This window comes from Culex pipiens, chromosome 2 (genome assembly GCF_016801865.2).
Source record: "Culex pipiens pallens isolate TS chromosome 2, TS_CPP_V2, whole genome shotgun sequence".
In the NCBI taxonomy this organism is placed as follows: Eukaryota; Metazoa; Arthropoda; class Insecta; order Diptera; family Culicidae; genus Culex; species Culex pipiens.
In genome coordinates this window covers 99,766,775-99,781,986 of record NC_068938.1, presented here as the reverse complement: position 1 = coordinate 99,781,986, position 15,212 = coordinate 99,766,775, and the positions used below count along the sequence as shown (strand labels likewise).

At 41.2% G+C, this 15,212-nt stretch overlaps 1 protein-coding gene across 1 annotated transcript; it reads left to right on the top strand.

Annotated features, from left to right (window-relative positions):
• The first annotated feature begins 312 nt into the window (after positions 1-312).
• Positions 313-14,509, top strand: LOC120413094 (uncharacterized). Its single transcript, XM_039573801.2, has 6 exons — positions 313-1,522; positions 1,583-2,294; positions 2,351-2,761; positions 2,993-3,555; positions 11,011-11,123; positions 14,434-14,509. The coding sequence occupies exons 1-6, from the start codon at positions 347-349 to the stop codon at positions 14,507-14,509; spliced, it is 3,051 nt and encodes a 1,016-aa protein (XP_039429735.1). The 5' UTR covers positions 313-346.
• Positions 14,510-15,212: the final 703 nt, after the last annotated feature.

Genomic DNA, 15,212 nt, shown 5'->3' with positions numbered 1-15,212 from the left:
GAGGTCGAAACAAACACGGATGCGAACGAGGAGGCCGCCGGAGCCGAGAATGCCGCCGTCGCCGCATCGGTAGCTGTGAGATTACCCGATTTCTGGCGCAACGACCCCGCCATGTGGTTTGCACAGGCTGAGGCCCAATTCGCCCTGGCCGGCGTCGTTCGGGACCACACGAAGTATAATCACATAGTGGCCAAAGTGGATCAGCAGACAATTTGCCACATAGCGGACTTGGTCACTGACCCTCCTCTAACCAACAAGTATCCCGCAATCAAAAGTCGGCTCATTTCCCGTTTCGTGATGTCAAGGCAAACTCGAACAACTTCTCGGTTCGTGTGACCTCGGTGACATGCGTCCCACACACCTGCTGGCCAAAATGCAGGAGCTGTCAATGGGATTGAACGTCAACCCCGAATTGCTGAAGATGCTGTTTCTCCAGAGGATGCCGGCGAACGTCAAAGCGATACTTGCCATCAGCGACGGGAGTTTGACCAAGTTAGCGGAGATGGCGGACAAGATGCTGGAGTCGGCGTTGAACGTTGCCGCTGTTGCTGCGAATCCCGGTCCAAGCAGACAAGCCGTATCAACAGCTGCGCACTCGGAGGATATGTCAACAGACGATTTGCGCGAACAAGTTGCTTTCCTGACGGCGGAGGTTCGGAGGATGCGGACAAGATCAACTTCGAGGGGCCGATCTGTATCGAGGTCCGGGCGTTCTGCGGAGGAGATCTGTTGGTACCACAAGAAGTATGGTACTCGGGCCACAAGGTGCCGAGAGCCGTGTCAGTTTTCAAAAAAACTGAGTGATCGTCCACCTGTTTCGGCGGAGGTGGGCGGCCTATCGCGAAGTCGCCGTCTTCTGATCTACGATCGTTCGAGCAAAACAAAATATTTGATCGACACGGGGTCGGACGTGTCAATCGTTCCGGCTCAAATGTCAGACAAACGAAACCCAACATCTGACATCCAGCTTCACGCCGCAAATGGAAGCAACATCAAGGTCTACGGCTCTCGCTGCGTAAACACCGACCTTGGCCTTCGAAGGAAGTTCTGCTGGAATTTCCTGATTGCGAATGTGGGGATGGCAATAATTGGCGCCGACTTCCTCGCAAACTTCGGTCTTCTCGTCGATTTGAAGAACCATCGCCTCACCGACGGAAAAACAGGACTGCAGTCATCGGCCGGATTGACATCTGCGGCTGTTTTCGGCGTGACTACGGTTGGGTTCGACCATCCGTTCCGAGACCTTCTGCAGGAATTCCGGGTTATCACCGTCCTGAACTCGATGCAAACAGCTGCAAAGCACGACGTCAAGCATATCATCGAAACAAAAGGTCCCCCCGTTGCATTCAAGGTTCGTCGCTTGGCACCGGACAAGGTCGACGCAGCTAGAGCGGAGTTCAAGGTTATGTGCGATCTTGGAATAGCGCGTCCTTCATCGAGCAGCTGGGCAAGTCCTCTACATTGTGTCCCCAAGAAGGACGGACAGTGGCGTTTTGTGGGTGACTATCGCGCGCTCAATAAGGTGACTGTCCCTGACAGGTATCCTGTTCCTCATATACACGACCTTTTGTATGCGTTCCAGGGAAAGTCCATTTTTACAACGTTGGACATGATTCGCGCCTACCACCAAATCCCTGTGAACGAGGAGGATATAGAGAAAACGGCCGTAATCACACCGTTCGGCCTTTACGAGTTCCCCAGGATGCAGTTCGGCCTATGCAACGCGGGGCAGACCTATCAGCGGTTCATGCATAAGGTGCTCGGCGACCTGGACTTCGTCGTCGTTTACATGGACGATATCTGTATTGCATCTGCCACCGCGGCGGAGCACAAGCAGCACGTGCGGAAGGTTTTCGAGCGCCTACGAGATTTCGGATTGGTCATTAACATGGCCAAAAGCAAGTTCGCTCGGGATCAAGTTGAGTTTCTCGGCTACGTCGTCAGCCACGAAGGTGTTCTGCCGCTTCCGGATCGTGTGAAAGCTGTGAGCGATTTCCCGGAACCAGCGACGGTGAAAGATCTGCGGCGGTTTTTAGCGCTCTTGAACAGCTATAAGCGATTCATCCCACATGCTACTGATATCCAGCTTGCGTTGCGAAACCTCATCCCCGGGAACAAGAAAAACGATACCCGAAAGCTCGTTTGGACGGAGGCAGCCCGATCAGCCTTCCGGGAGTGTAAGCGGTCTCTTTCGGAAGCCACGTTGCTGCACTATCCGGATTCCAGAAAACCGCTGGCATTAATGGTGGACGCTTCTAACACGGCGGCGGGGGCAGCTCTGCAACAGCTGGATGGCGCAACCTGGAAACCCTTGGGTTTCTTCTCAGAGAAATTTTCTCGAACTCAACAGGAATACTCAACGTTCGGCCGTTGCTAGCAGCTAAGAGAGCGGTCGAGTATTTTCGATACATGGTCGAAGGCAGGAAATTCGTGATTTTCACCGATCACAAGCCGTTGACATTCGCGATGGCTTCGAATTCCAACAGCCGCCTTCCACACGAGCAGCGCTATCTGAAGTACATTTCGTGCTTTACGACCGACATTCGACACATCAGCGGTAGGAACAACGTTGTGGCTGATGCACTGTCGCGGGTTGCGACAATTTCGATGCCTTGTCCGATTGACTACGAGCAGATGGCGGTGGACCAGGCTGCCGACGACGAACTGCAGCAGCTGTTGACTTCGGGCACGTCGTTGAAGCTGGTGCTGAAAGAAACCTCGCTTGCTACCAAGCCACTCTACTGTGACGTCTCCGTGGACGGTAGAATTCGACCGTTTGTCCCTGCGCAGCACCGTAACTCCGTTCTACAGTTCCTCCATTCGATAGCACATCCGGGAGTTCGAGGAACTCGTCGTCTGTTATCTGACCGATTCGTTTGGAGTTCTATGAACAAGGATGTGAGGAGCTTTGTGAAGTGCTGTGTTGATTGCCAAAAGTCCAAAATTCACAGGCACACCCGAGCACCCTTTGAATCGTTCAATCTTCCCAAAGCACGTTTCCGACACATACACGTGGACTTAGTCGGACCCTTACCCCCATCGAACGGTCAACGGTACCTGCTCACCATCGTCGACAGGTTCACACGATGGCCCGAAGCTGTTCCACTAGCCGACATGACCGCCGAAACCGTCGCGCGGGCAATTTGCTCGTCTTGGATAGCACGATTTGGGGTGCCGGAGCAGATCACAATGGACCAAGTGAGACAATTCGAGTCGCAGTTGTTCCGTGAACTGGCGATGCTAACGGGTTCCAAGCACACGCGGACGACGGCCTATCATCCCCAGGCCAACGGATTGGTGGAACGGTTCCACAGGACGCTAAAGGCTGCAATCATGGCAGTTGATTCTGCTCACTGGGTGGACCGGCTGCCCATCATTCTGCTGGGACTGCGTTCTGCGCTGCGGGAGGACCTCGGCTGTTCGGTCGCCGACCTAGTCTACGGCCAGCCATTGCGACTTCCCGGTGAATACTTCGAACCTGCTACAACCGGAACTCTGCAGTCGGACTTCGTGAAGCAGTTGCAGCGCGCAGTTGGGCAACTGAAGCCGCAGAAAGTGATGCATCACGCAAAACCATTAGTGTTTGTTCAAGATGAGCTATCTAAATGTAGTCATGTTTTTGTTAGAATTGACGCAGTTAAACGCCCCCTTCAGAGACCATACGATGGACCGTTTGAAGTTGTAGAACGACATGAGAAGTTTTTAGATTTGTTGATTAACGGAAAGCGACAGCGCATTTCTTTGGATAGATTAAAACCAGCTTTTTTGTGTGACGAAAACGTTGCAAATCATCCACTAGATGATCCTAGCACCAAAGTTACCCCATCAGGTCATAGGATCCGCTTTCTGGTGTAACTGGAGGGAGTACTGTGGCGGAGTCTGTGGACTCGCCCTTTGCGTCATTAGTCGTGTCATCGTATTGACAGTTTGATGTCCGGTGTAAATAAAGAGTCAGTCTGATTTTAACCTGTACGTAACCGGTCGTCTTTATTTCGATGCGCCCTCATTGCGATTATCCACAATGCTAAAAATAAAACGAGAAAACATAAAACAAGAGAAGCAAAGTAGAACAAAAGTTGCTCAAAATGACCTCCTAAACAAGGGAGAAAGAAAAAAAATAAAAAAAATTGGGCGGTAGAGTGTTAAATTAATCGTCTTATTATTTTTAAAATCAATTGTTTAAAAAAGTGCCTTTCAGGAGACTTCATTGAGACCTTAGGTTTAATAGACTGGTTTAGTTATTCGTAAATAGCTTCCTTTAGCATTGTTGTAGAATAAATCATCAATCCATTTTTCAAATGTTTTGTAAACAAAAACAATCAACTTTTGTAAACATGCTCAATTTTGGTCCTAATACGAATATTTAAAGTTTTTGAATATTTTTCATATTAAACTTTTAATATTTTGAACACAACCATTATGGTGCTGTATGATACAGCTATTATATAAAATGGTTGTAACTTACAGAACATCAATAGTTTGGATGAATAAGGAATATGTTGCTCCAGATTTCTTCAAAATGTTAATTAAATGAATCAAATAAAATCTTGTTTACTGTTTTGGTGGTCTCGTGACCAATGAGCTCACAGCTTTAAATATGTTTCTATGATTTTTACGGATGTTTTATGTAGCTTTTCGAAAAATGGTGAATACCCATTAACAGGATTCTGAAATATGATTCCTTAAAAAAAAAAAAATCTTATTTCGGTGTACCAATCGATCTTAAAGTACAGCATTATGCTTCTACATCGAAATCAGTTCCCAGTACATTTTGCTGGAGACGCATGGTGCTTTATGTTCGATTTTTGTTCCAAATTCCGATATATTTTTTCCATAAAATCACCGTTTTTGAATATTTTACGAAAATAATAAAGCCATCATAAAATCAAAAAATAATATTTGCATCTGTTAGTTTTTAGGTTCCGAGGCCTTCAAATCAGCAAATACAGTTTTCATATGATATGTAGATGTAGTAAGGCATGTTTTTAAAATATCTTAGTATTTTTCATTGAAAGCTCAACCAATGGACGGAATCGACGTAACACCTTATAATGTGGCCCTCTTAAACCTTACGGTTTCGTCAACGGATCCACAGGCGTGTATCGTTCTTTTTGCGACAAGACTCCGCCTCCCGGGTCTCCTAAGTGTGAAGGTATGGGCACGGGGAGAGGGCACCGAATACCTATATTTACACTTAGAATTTTTTGCGTCCGCCTCGGGATTCGAACCGGCGACCTCTGGAGTGTGAGTCCAGTGCGCGGTCCGATTGATCCACAAGGGCAGATAACAATTCCCTCTCTTTTGAGACGTGGCAAGCTAGAATTGGTTAAACTGTGGCGGAGATATTTTTGGGAAAATGTGGTTCTTGTGAAAATCGTTCAAAACTCAAATTTTAGGCTACCTTTTTTCTGATATCACGAGAAAAAAAAACGGTTCTAATTATATTGTCAAAGGAACTCCTATGAAAAATTTGAGCCAAATCGGAGCACTTTTGATCTGGATCAATGGTTTGACGTGGAATCGCTGTACCGTCAGTGGGGGTGACTATGGGTAAAAAAACGATACACCTCTCGTAATTTCTTAGTAACAAAAACAATTTAAATACCATCGAAAATCTATTAACGTAGAATTGTTCTAAGATAGTTTACAAACATTTTTCCAATATATGGTGGAATTTGATGAACTCTTCGTTGAATGCCAATCGTTTGAAAATTCATCAAATCTCACCCCTTAGAGAGGGTTACATTGGGTCAAATGAAACTAAAATGGTGCTCAAATACAAAGATATGGTTAAAACAAGTCATCCAACAGTATTTCTTGTTCGAGGGAATCGTATTGACATGCTGTAGCTGTAGAGATTTTCAAACATTTTTGCACTTTTCGAGCAAATCCAAAAAAAATATTAAAAAATGATTTTTCGAGAGGTTATTGTTGGCCAAAAACAAACCTCAACTTTAGACAGCTGTCAAAATGACAGGATTTGTTATAGGAACGAGATTTTTTCAGTTAAGTCATCTTAAGATGTCCCCTACACAACCCTTTTAACAGAATTTAGTAACATTGAGCAGAACCTGAGAAATGGTACAATCCGAAAAAAATCACTTTGACCCAATCTCACCCCCAGACCCAATGTCACCCCCACTGATGCTATGTGAAGGTAGGTCTAGGAAGCTTAGTTCTTGTTAATTTTATTTGCTAGTCCTACGATATTTAAACAAATGGTGAAACATATGGCTGTAATTTAAGCGATAAACTTACAAATATCTCATTTTTTTTTATAAAAACATGTCCTCATCACCCTTAAAGAACTAGTTGGTCAACGTAACGCAGATAATTTCGGATCTTATTTTTCAACCAAATTAACGTTTTAGACTAAGTGTCACGGAGTTTGAATTTGAATTTGAGTTTTAAGTACTCGAATTTTGAATTCGAAGTTTTGAGTGTTGAAAATTCTTAAGAATTTCACAATTTGAGCAGTTGAAATGTAGACTTGGATTTATTCAACTGATTTCAACAAAGCAATATCTGTTTTTGATTAATATTTTTTCATAAAAAGTCCGTAAAGTCATTTCGAAATAAATATACATCAAATTTGTTTCAGAATATTTTTTTTTATTTTAAAGACTTATTTTTTGGGTTTTTTCACAGTCCCATCTCACATTAAAACCTTCAGCATGTTTAACAACTCCACCAACTAATGCGATCATAACTATTTATAGAAGTATCAAAATACCCGCCTTCTTTCGCTTTAATTATGGCTTTGCTTGAGTCGGTAACGCTCGAAACACGTGGAAGCGCTTGTTAGGGAGCTTTGTTTCTATCGGCCGCCGCAGTTCGCTTTTTTCGGAACCGTTTTCAACGGGACCTTTTTCTTTTTGGGCTGCCAGCTCATTTGGTCCAAATCAGCGGTGGCCTCCCCCACCTGGACACCAACAAAATACGATCCAACACACAGCAAAACCCATAAGCACCCACCCATAAAAATGAGGAGTCCTCGAAATTTGAGCCAAATCACGGCGAAGCTGTTTTTCGGAAATTAAATATTATTTACGAGCGTTTCGGCTGATTTTAATGTATCAATTAGTTTGAAAATTTTATTTTTATTGCCGCCCGGCCCCGGGATGCGTCCGCAGGTCGGACAGAGATCGCACGATGTCCCGAAAATTATTATTTTGGCCGCGAATTCTTCTACCCCTGTTGATTGTCGTTTGACCATTCTTGTAAATTTCAATTATTTCAAACGATTATGTAAATTTCCGTAGCCAATCAGCCTGAAAAAGAACACGAGGGTGCACTCTTTTTTAACGGTCGTTGATTGCCAAAACATTTATCGGATGGTTGTTGTTTTGATTTGTTCGAAACTTGTTCTGAGGGCTGGCCCGACGTGATGTCAGACCCCCGGTGGAATTTATTTAGATGCCCACGGTTTTTTTTTGGGGAGAAAATGTCAAAGGTGAGAATCAGTCACGCGGGGTCTCATTAGTGGTTCGGACGACTTCATTGCAAATTAGTTTTGATGGGTAGCAGGATGGATAAGAATATTCATCGGGATATTTTTTTTATTTTTTGCAATTTTTATAACACATGCAAAGTGCTACAAACTTTTTTCACATTACATTACATGGCTTTCGGTTTAGCAGTCACAGTAGCAAGAAAAGCGAAGTTTTTTTGTTATTCCCTTCGTTGCGATATATACTTCATAGCAGCAACATTTTGAACTCAAATTTCTCGAACATTTTGAAACAAAAAATCATTTGAACCTTGAACAAACGTCTCATGTCTATTAAACTGTGGGTTGAAACAATTTTGTTATTTTTCCGGTTTTCTTCATTTGGTAGGGGATTTTATGTATTCTTCACGAGTTAGGGACCATCCATAAACCACGTGGAAACTTTTTTGGAAATTTCGAATCCACCCCCCTCGTGGACAATTGTCCATACAAAAATAAATCTTTTTTGTATGGAGCATGTACAATCGCCATACCCCCCCCCCCCCAAAATGTCCACGTGGTTTATGGATGGTCCCTTAACAGAATTTAAAGAAAAAGTTTTTTTTTCTAAGGTTATGATTTTGAACAGTTTTTTTGAAGTTAACCACTAAAATTGAGTTATGTGTTTTTTTCGATTTTTTTTTTCAAATTTTGCATAAGTATCGTTGCTCAAATAAAGGGAGTTTTGTGAAAACAAATAATGATGAGCAGCAGTATCGGGCTTGTTTCTTTATTTAAAAAAAATCCTTACATTCAAGTAGTGCACGAGCCTCAACAAACGTTCAACGGGTAATTTTTATGCAAAATTTTCCGAAATAAATACTTTCAAAAGTACACAATTGAGTTTTAGGGGTTAAAACTAAACAAAACTGGTCAAATCATCGCTTAAAAAAACTAATTCGAAAAATTCGGAAAACCCCTCATGTAATACATCAAAATATTTGATTTCGTTTGCTCTACAACTTTGTAGAACATTGGTACACTCTAAAAAGTAACCCTTCAAAGATACAAAAAACACGTAATTTAAAAATGTGAAAAATGTTCTAAATGAAAAAATACTTTTCTATGTTGTTGCAGATTTAAAAAGTTAATTTGCCTTAAAATTACATGTCTCTCGATTTTTGATTATTGAATAACGGGAAATGGCAGCGCTTTTAAAACTTCTTTTTAACTATTATTATTTTCAAAGAAAAATACGTTCTCAAAGGGATTTTGAGCTATATAATTGGGCGTCCAATTTTTCACAAAATTTGTTTGACTACAAATTTCTATCTCTTCACGGTTTTGAGCTACAAATCTCTTAGAAACGTGTCTGAGTGAAAATTCAGAAAAATGAAAGGGGTCGTACCGCACCACCGTTATGAGATATCGAAAAATGGACCTAGGATTCGTGACCAACTGCTGTGTGAGTTGGAGGAGAATGACCCAGCTCGCTCGGGAGGGTTAAAGTTCCCCTAATAAAATGAACAACAACAACATCATTCTTCTCGTCAACCATATTTGTATGAGAAAAACATTAAAATCTTGATTCAGAAAGAATCAATATAAAAATGATTTTCTACATTTTGTTTGCAGATTACATATCCATAAATACTACATAACTTGATTATTTTTTTTTATTTTGATGTACATTTTCTGAATTATATATCTAGAGCCATAATTGACAATCATTGCTTCAAGAGTGAATGACACCATCTACAATCATAAAGGAGGTATTAGACTATGGCAAACACAAAGAAACAAACTCGCACTTTTCGACAAAATGTATGCCAGCTGACGTTTCTGCAAACAAATGTTGGCGAACAAACAACGCAGACAAAATGGTAAACTGTCAAAATGTGCGAGTTTGTTTGTTTGTTTGTTTTTTTTTTTGCCGTGGTCTAATCCTTCCTTAACTATATTTGTAGTATCGTAACTGTACAGCTTGTTACAAAAAAGTCCCAAGAAAAAGGTGCTGCAACATTTTCAAAGTTTACCACAACACCAGCCAACTCACTGTTTACAATTTTGCTCATATGTGTCGAAGAATGAAACAAAAATGCTTACTCGCCTCAGTGTGTAGCAATAAGACAATAAATTTGCTTTTTGATAAGGCTTTAAACATTAAGTTTTATCTGGAGTTGTTGATGTGGTACAATCAGGATGCTGGTGGAAAAAATACCATCGAAAACGCTATTGAAAATATATTTCTGTGACGTTTTCTAGATTATTCTAGATTCTTGAACAAAAAAAATGGGTAAAACTTGCATAGCAACTACTATAAAAGTATCATTTTTAACTAAAAGGAACATCCAACATGTTCAAATTTGTTTCCTCAAAATATTAAGTGCTCCAGTTAAGGGATCATTTATAAACCATGTGGACACTTTTATGTAATCTCTTGGAAGTAATTGCATGCATTGAGTTTTAACTTCATTCAATCTAAGATATAAAGTTATTTGGTATAAATATAAGGTTTTAATGTAATTTAAATATTTCTTATTATAACTTTAGTTAATTTGAAGGTTCAAGTTGGCTAAATTGCTTTTAAATGTCCAAGACAAGTTACCAGCGAAAAAATATATATAAAAAACAAGCCTTACCCGACAAACTCCGTCTTGTCTTTTTTTGTTTGTTGACGTATAGCTTGTTTGCTTATTCAGCCTCCTGTGATCAAAATTCGATTTTACGCAACTTTTCCCATACAATCTGCTGATGCTCCGGAATCGGTCCTAGAGTGGCCAAAGTTGTCACTTTTTGGCGTAAGAACCTTCCTTGGACTTATACGAACCCAACGCAGCAAAGAGCAGCTCGATCCGACGTTCCGTGTTGAATTGATTCGCGTTCGAACAAAACCGTCGAAATTTTTTATATAGCAGAAGAAGATTAAATTCAAGCCAAGGTTTCAACATTTGGATGAAAAATGTGTTTATATGCATTTTACATCAGTTCAGTTGTTTTCCAATCATTAGTTTTCAAAATATCGATGTATTGACGGAATTTTTTTTTCGCGAAAAAAAAACTTTTTGGGGAACTGTACATTGGTACTTCATAAAAATTCAAAACGTTTTTAAAGGAGTTCAAACATGCTAAATATGATTATAACTGAAGGTAAATGCATGTTAAATGGCTTTGAGTTGATTAAACATTTACTTTCATTAACATTTTGATTTTCCAGGCCAACATAAACTTTGAAAAAAATTGCAACGTTCTTAAGGCTTTTCTGTGATTTCAAATCATTTCTATGCTTTAAATACCATTTAAAATTCAAAGGACTTAAAGCAACCACTGATTGTGAAGTCCAATCAAGATCTTATGTGGGATGTTTCGGACGTTATAATGTTATCAATAGCGAAACAATTTACCTGAAATACTGATTTTGATCATTTGACGCTCTTTTAGGACAAAGTCACATAAATCTTAATAAGTTATGTTAATATTTGCCTAAACTTTACTTTTAATAAAGTTCTAGATAAAATAAAATTATTAGACTTAATAAATAAACTAATCCCTACCCGCTGCCAATATTTCACCCACCACAGCTTCCAGGCGACCTATCGATCGTCAAACCACCAAACTCCCGCCGATGGTGGAACAAAGTGGCAACCAACCAGCAGCAGGCCAGACCTCGGCCTCGAAGCATCTCCCGGGTTCGGTGCGTAACTTGCAGCAGTAGCTAAAACGAAACGAAATTATCTTCTCCGGTGCTATCTCTCCCCATGAAGTAGGGGGGAGGGAGGGGGGGTGACTCACACACACAGCCAAACCTGTGCACCACCTTAATTGAGGCCTCCAATCGCTGCCACCGCCACAGTAGTCGCAGTAGTGGTAGTGAGGTGTGCCCTTTCTCGCTCTATCACGAGGGGCTCCCCGTTTATGTACAAGAAGAGTACAGTCGGGTAAGTTCGGGAGACCAACACTAAAGACAGGCAGCAGGTTGCGAGAACATCGATGCCAACCGGAGCGGCTGCCGGAGTTGATTCTTCGGTTAGAGGGAGACGGACGATCCACGATCGCCCAACCCGACCCGAAGGAGAGTGATCTTGACGCGCGTAACGGCGGTAGTCGGTAGAATTTATACAATAAACATAAAATAAAAGAGAGAATGAGAAATGTTGGACCGTGCAATATCTGGGAGGGGTGGATTTGTAAGAAGGAAGGGGGGGGGGGGGTAGGTGATCAAGGAGGCGAAGAACGGAATGTTGAAGATCGCTCTTTTGAAGTAACGACGACGTCGGCGGCGGTGATGACGACGTTGCGATGGACGAGTCGAGAAACTTCAAAAGATCGAGCAAGGGCAGAGGCGTTCGAAGGCCGGGCCAAGGGTGACTCAAGCTAATTTGTGATCGTTTCAATAATAAAATTGAAAAATTGTAGTACATAATCGAATAATTATAGCTGATTTTATTATAAACATTTTCATGACGCCCCATTGATATGAAGTTTACAAGTTTTCTGAAAAACTAATATTTTTAAACACTCGTTTACTGCCCATAATTGAAAATTCGGCTATTATGCCAAATCAAGTATTCCGAGAAAAACGCGTTCTAGTGTTTGTGACAAAATCTCCGTCAAGGCAATTTCCCATAAGAGTGGCATATTAGCCGTTTAGTTTTTGGCATCGGCAGCCAAGTCTAAGCACTATTTCAGTAAAATTCAAGTTTAAGAAGATGCGTTGGAACATCCTCTACCACCTGGTGCTAATATCTCGTTTTTGGAAAAAGTGGATATTAGCCGTTTTTTCAATGGTGGGCAGTTTAACACCCATTTGTATTAGAATTCAAATTGATGTTTTCTCGGATTAGTTTTCAAAAAGCCGTAAGAGCCATTGGTAAACAAAGTCCTTTTTGCATCGGTATTCGACCTACTTACGAAAAACTAATATCAAAAATGCTCGAGATTGTTCATCTACACGTCCTTCAAGTGCCCCAAACTTGAAATAAATGAAATTTTGTTTCATTTTCGAGAAAAACAAAAAATAGTGTCAGAGGTCATGATGGCTCTTACGGCTTTTTGAAAACTCACCCGAGTTTTGTTGAATATTCAAGTACACAGCAAAGAATCCGAAGGAAAATTTCATGCTAAAGCATTTCGGTTGAGTTGGTTTCCCAAACTGATGTTTTGCATATTTCTTATTGTAATTCTACATAATATTTTATAAAATAATTTTAAATTTATTTTACGCTTAGGCCTTTTAAATGCAGCTAGTAGTCTGGGTAGCCTGAAACGAACTTAAAGTAACATGCAGCTCCATGAAAAGAATAACAAAAAATATTTTTTATGGAGACGCATGGTGCTTCAGGTTCATTTAATGTGCTGAAATCGACGTTGTAGTGCTATCTTGTCGCAAGTCTAGGCACAGTGGGATTAGGGTTGGCCAAAATTTAGTTCGTGGTGTCATATTTGTCAACAATAAAGTTGTTTTGACCAAGCAAAGCGATAATTTGACCATTTCCTGGGCAAATTTCACCAGATTTTTTTCTGAAGGGTTCTTCAGCATGCCAAACTGGAAAAAATGGTCAAATTTTCACTTATTTTTTGACTGGAAAAGCTGGATAACCGCCATACCCTTTCTAATCGTTTTTTGACGTTCCGAGACAAACGCGTTTTAATATTTGGCCAAAACAAAAACGAGAGCACGTAATGTAAACAATAACAAACACGTTTTATTTGGTTGGCTATTCTTTGCATTGCACAGTGCTGTGCAGTGGTCCGAATCTAGCGTGACAAAATTGATAGCGGCAACACGTTAAGATTTAGAGCTTTGATGTCTTCGGGACAAATGGTCAGGGTCAAAAGGGGCATCTTTTGGTATAATGGACATTAGAGTAGTCCACATATTAGGGTGGTTCAGAATTTTTATTTTGGCGGGATGACGAGATAGCGCTTCAGTGTCTTCAAAATTGTAGAGGACACCATTCTGAGCAACTTTGCTTAAGAGCTCTATCTTAAAACGGGAAGTTTTGGTGGAGTTGGAGTTTGGCCTCGCTCTTAGAAGCATCTGAATGTACACATCCTTAAGTACATTTGCTGAAAATATCTCGGAGGTCTTTTTTTAACTCATTTAATCTCAATTTGAAAATGAGCATTTTTAAATCGCCTTTTGTCCATAACTTTTGATAGAATTGACCAAAATTAGTTTTTCTTGAACAATGTTAATTTTGCCAAGCTCTACAATTGGCCCAAAAATGTATAAAATGATCTCGTGGTTGCAAAAGAAGAAACAAGTTTTAGCTGATTTTTTTCAGGAATTAACCTAATTAATAAAAAATATTTCTGGAAAATTGTCTGACAGTTGTCACACTCACAGCAAATTTTAGGGTATGTCTAGACAGTACGACAAGATTGAAACTTCTTTCACAACAACGCACGGAGTTTTTTTCGGTTTTATGGAAGAATTCAGGATTGAAATCAAATTTTGGGAATCTGTGAAGGTCAAAAGGTGAGCACGACAACGATGAAATATAAAATTTTGAATTATTTGTTTTGCTTATTTTATGTTTTCTTACGAGGTCAACAAAATCAGAGGGAGAAAATAGTTTCAATTTCACACACTGAATGTACAATTGCTCAGGTATTTTTGAGGGTTCAGAGACGGATTCGCATAACTTCGTTAAAATGAAAAATGAAATCAAGCCTATCATTTGAAAAGGTCCACTTAAAGCCTCCAAGTTAACTTCTAAAACCCCAACCCCTAAAAACACCGCTGCGCCGCCGATCAGTCATCACAGGTCGGTGGCGGCAGCCCATGACGACGGCGGAGGAGGCAAAGGCAAAAGGCGATCACGCGCGGCTTATGTGCATCATGGGAAAGCGGAACAAGAAGAAGTATGAGGAAGAATCCGCCGGACAAGAAGAAACGAAGCTAAACGGAGCATAAATGACGAAGAATGGAATTAAAATTAATAACGTTATAAAAAGCGACTATGTGTGGCTTTTTTAACTGACTTCTTCTTTCTTCACAGAAAACGACGGGATCGACCACCAACACAACGGCACACCGTGAAGGGCTTTCTGGTGGCGGCCATGTATTGGTGCTAAACAAGGAAGCTAGAGGGGCCACTCATTCAGATCGACGGACGAGCGAACGATCGCAACGCGGTGAGCAATTTGAATAAGAAGCTCAACTACCGAATTGAGCGCACGGGAATTCCGTGAGCGGGAGAGAACACATGACGATCGAGCGTGTGTGTGAGTGTGAGGAGAGCGGCACAGGAGAAAAGTAGGCGGAGTGTAACTATTTGTGTGGAGATGGGTGGAGTTTGAATGTCTAGCAGCAGCAGCAGAAGCAGGCTGGTGACCGATCAAGCACGGTGAGCGAGAGAGAGAGAGCGAGTAATCTCGAAGTGCCTCCGGATTGTGGTTTGCGGGTTGTGGGCTTTATGGGACAGTGGGCTCGGCTAGTGGGTAGGAGGGAGCGCAGGGTTCGTTGTTGACTCATGCAAAGTGCGCTTCAATCAAGAAGGTAAAGCCTAAAACGCAGTAGGCAGCTGCTGCTGGCTGGCGCAACGGATTGCCGTGACTGGCGACGGGCAGTGCTGCCGGAAAAGTTGGTGATTGTTTTCAATCTATCTTTGATGCCAAAATATATATTACACTAAGAAGATAAAACTCTCTGGACTGAATAAACTGATAGCTGCTGAAGAAAAAATCAACTTTAATCATTAGTCATCACAAGTAAAAACAGTTTTTCTTTCTTTAATGAAGGGAGTCAAAATATAAAAATACAAAAACATATAAAATT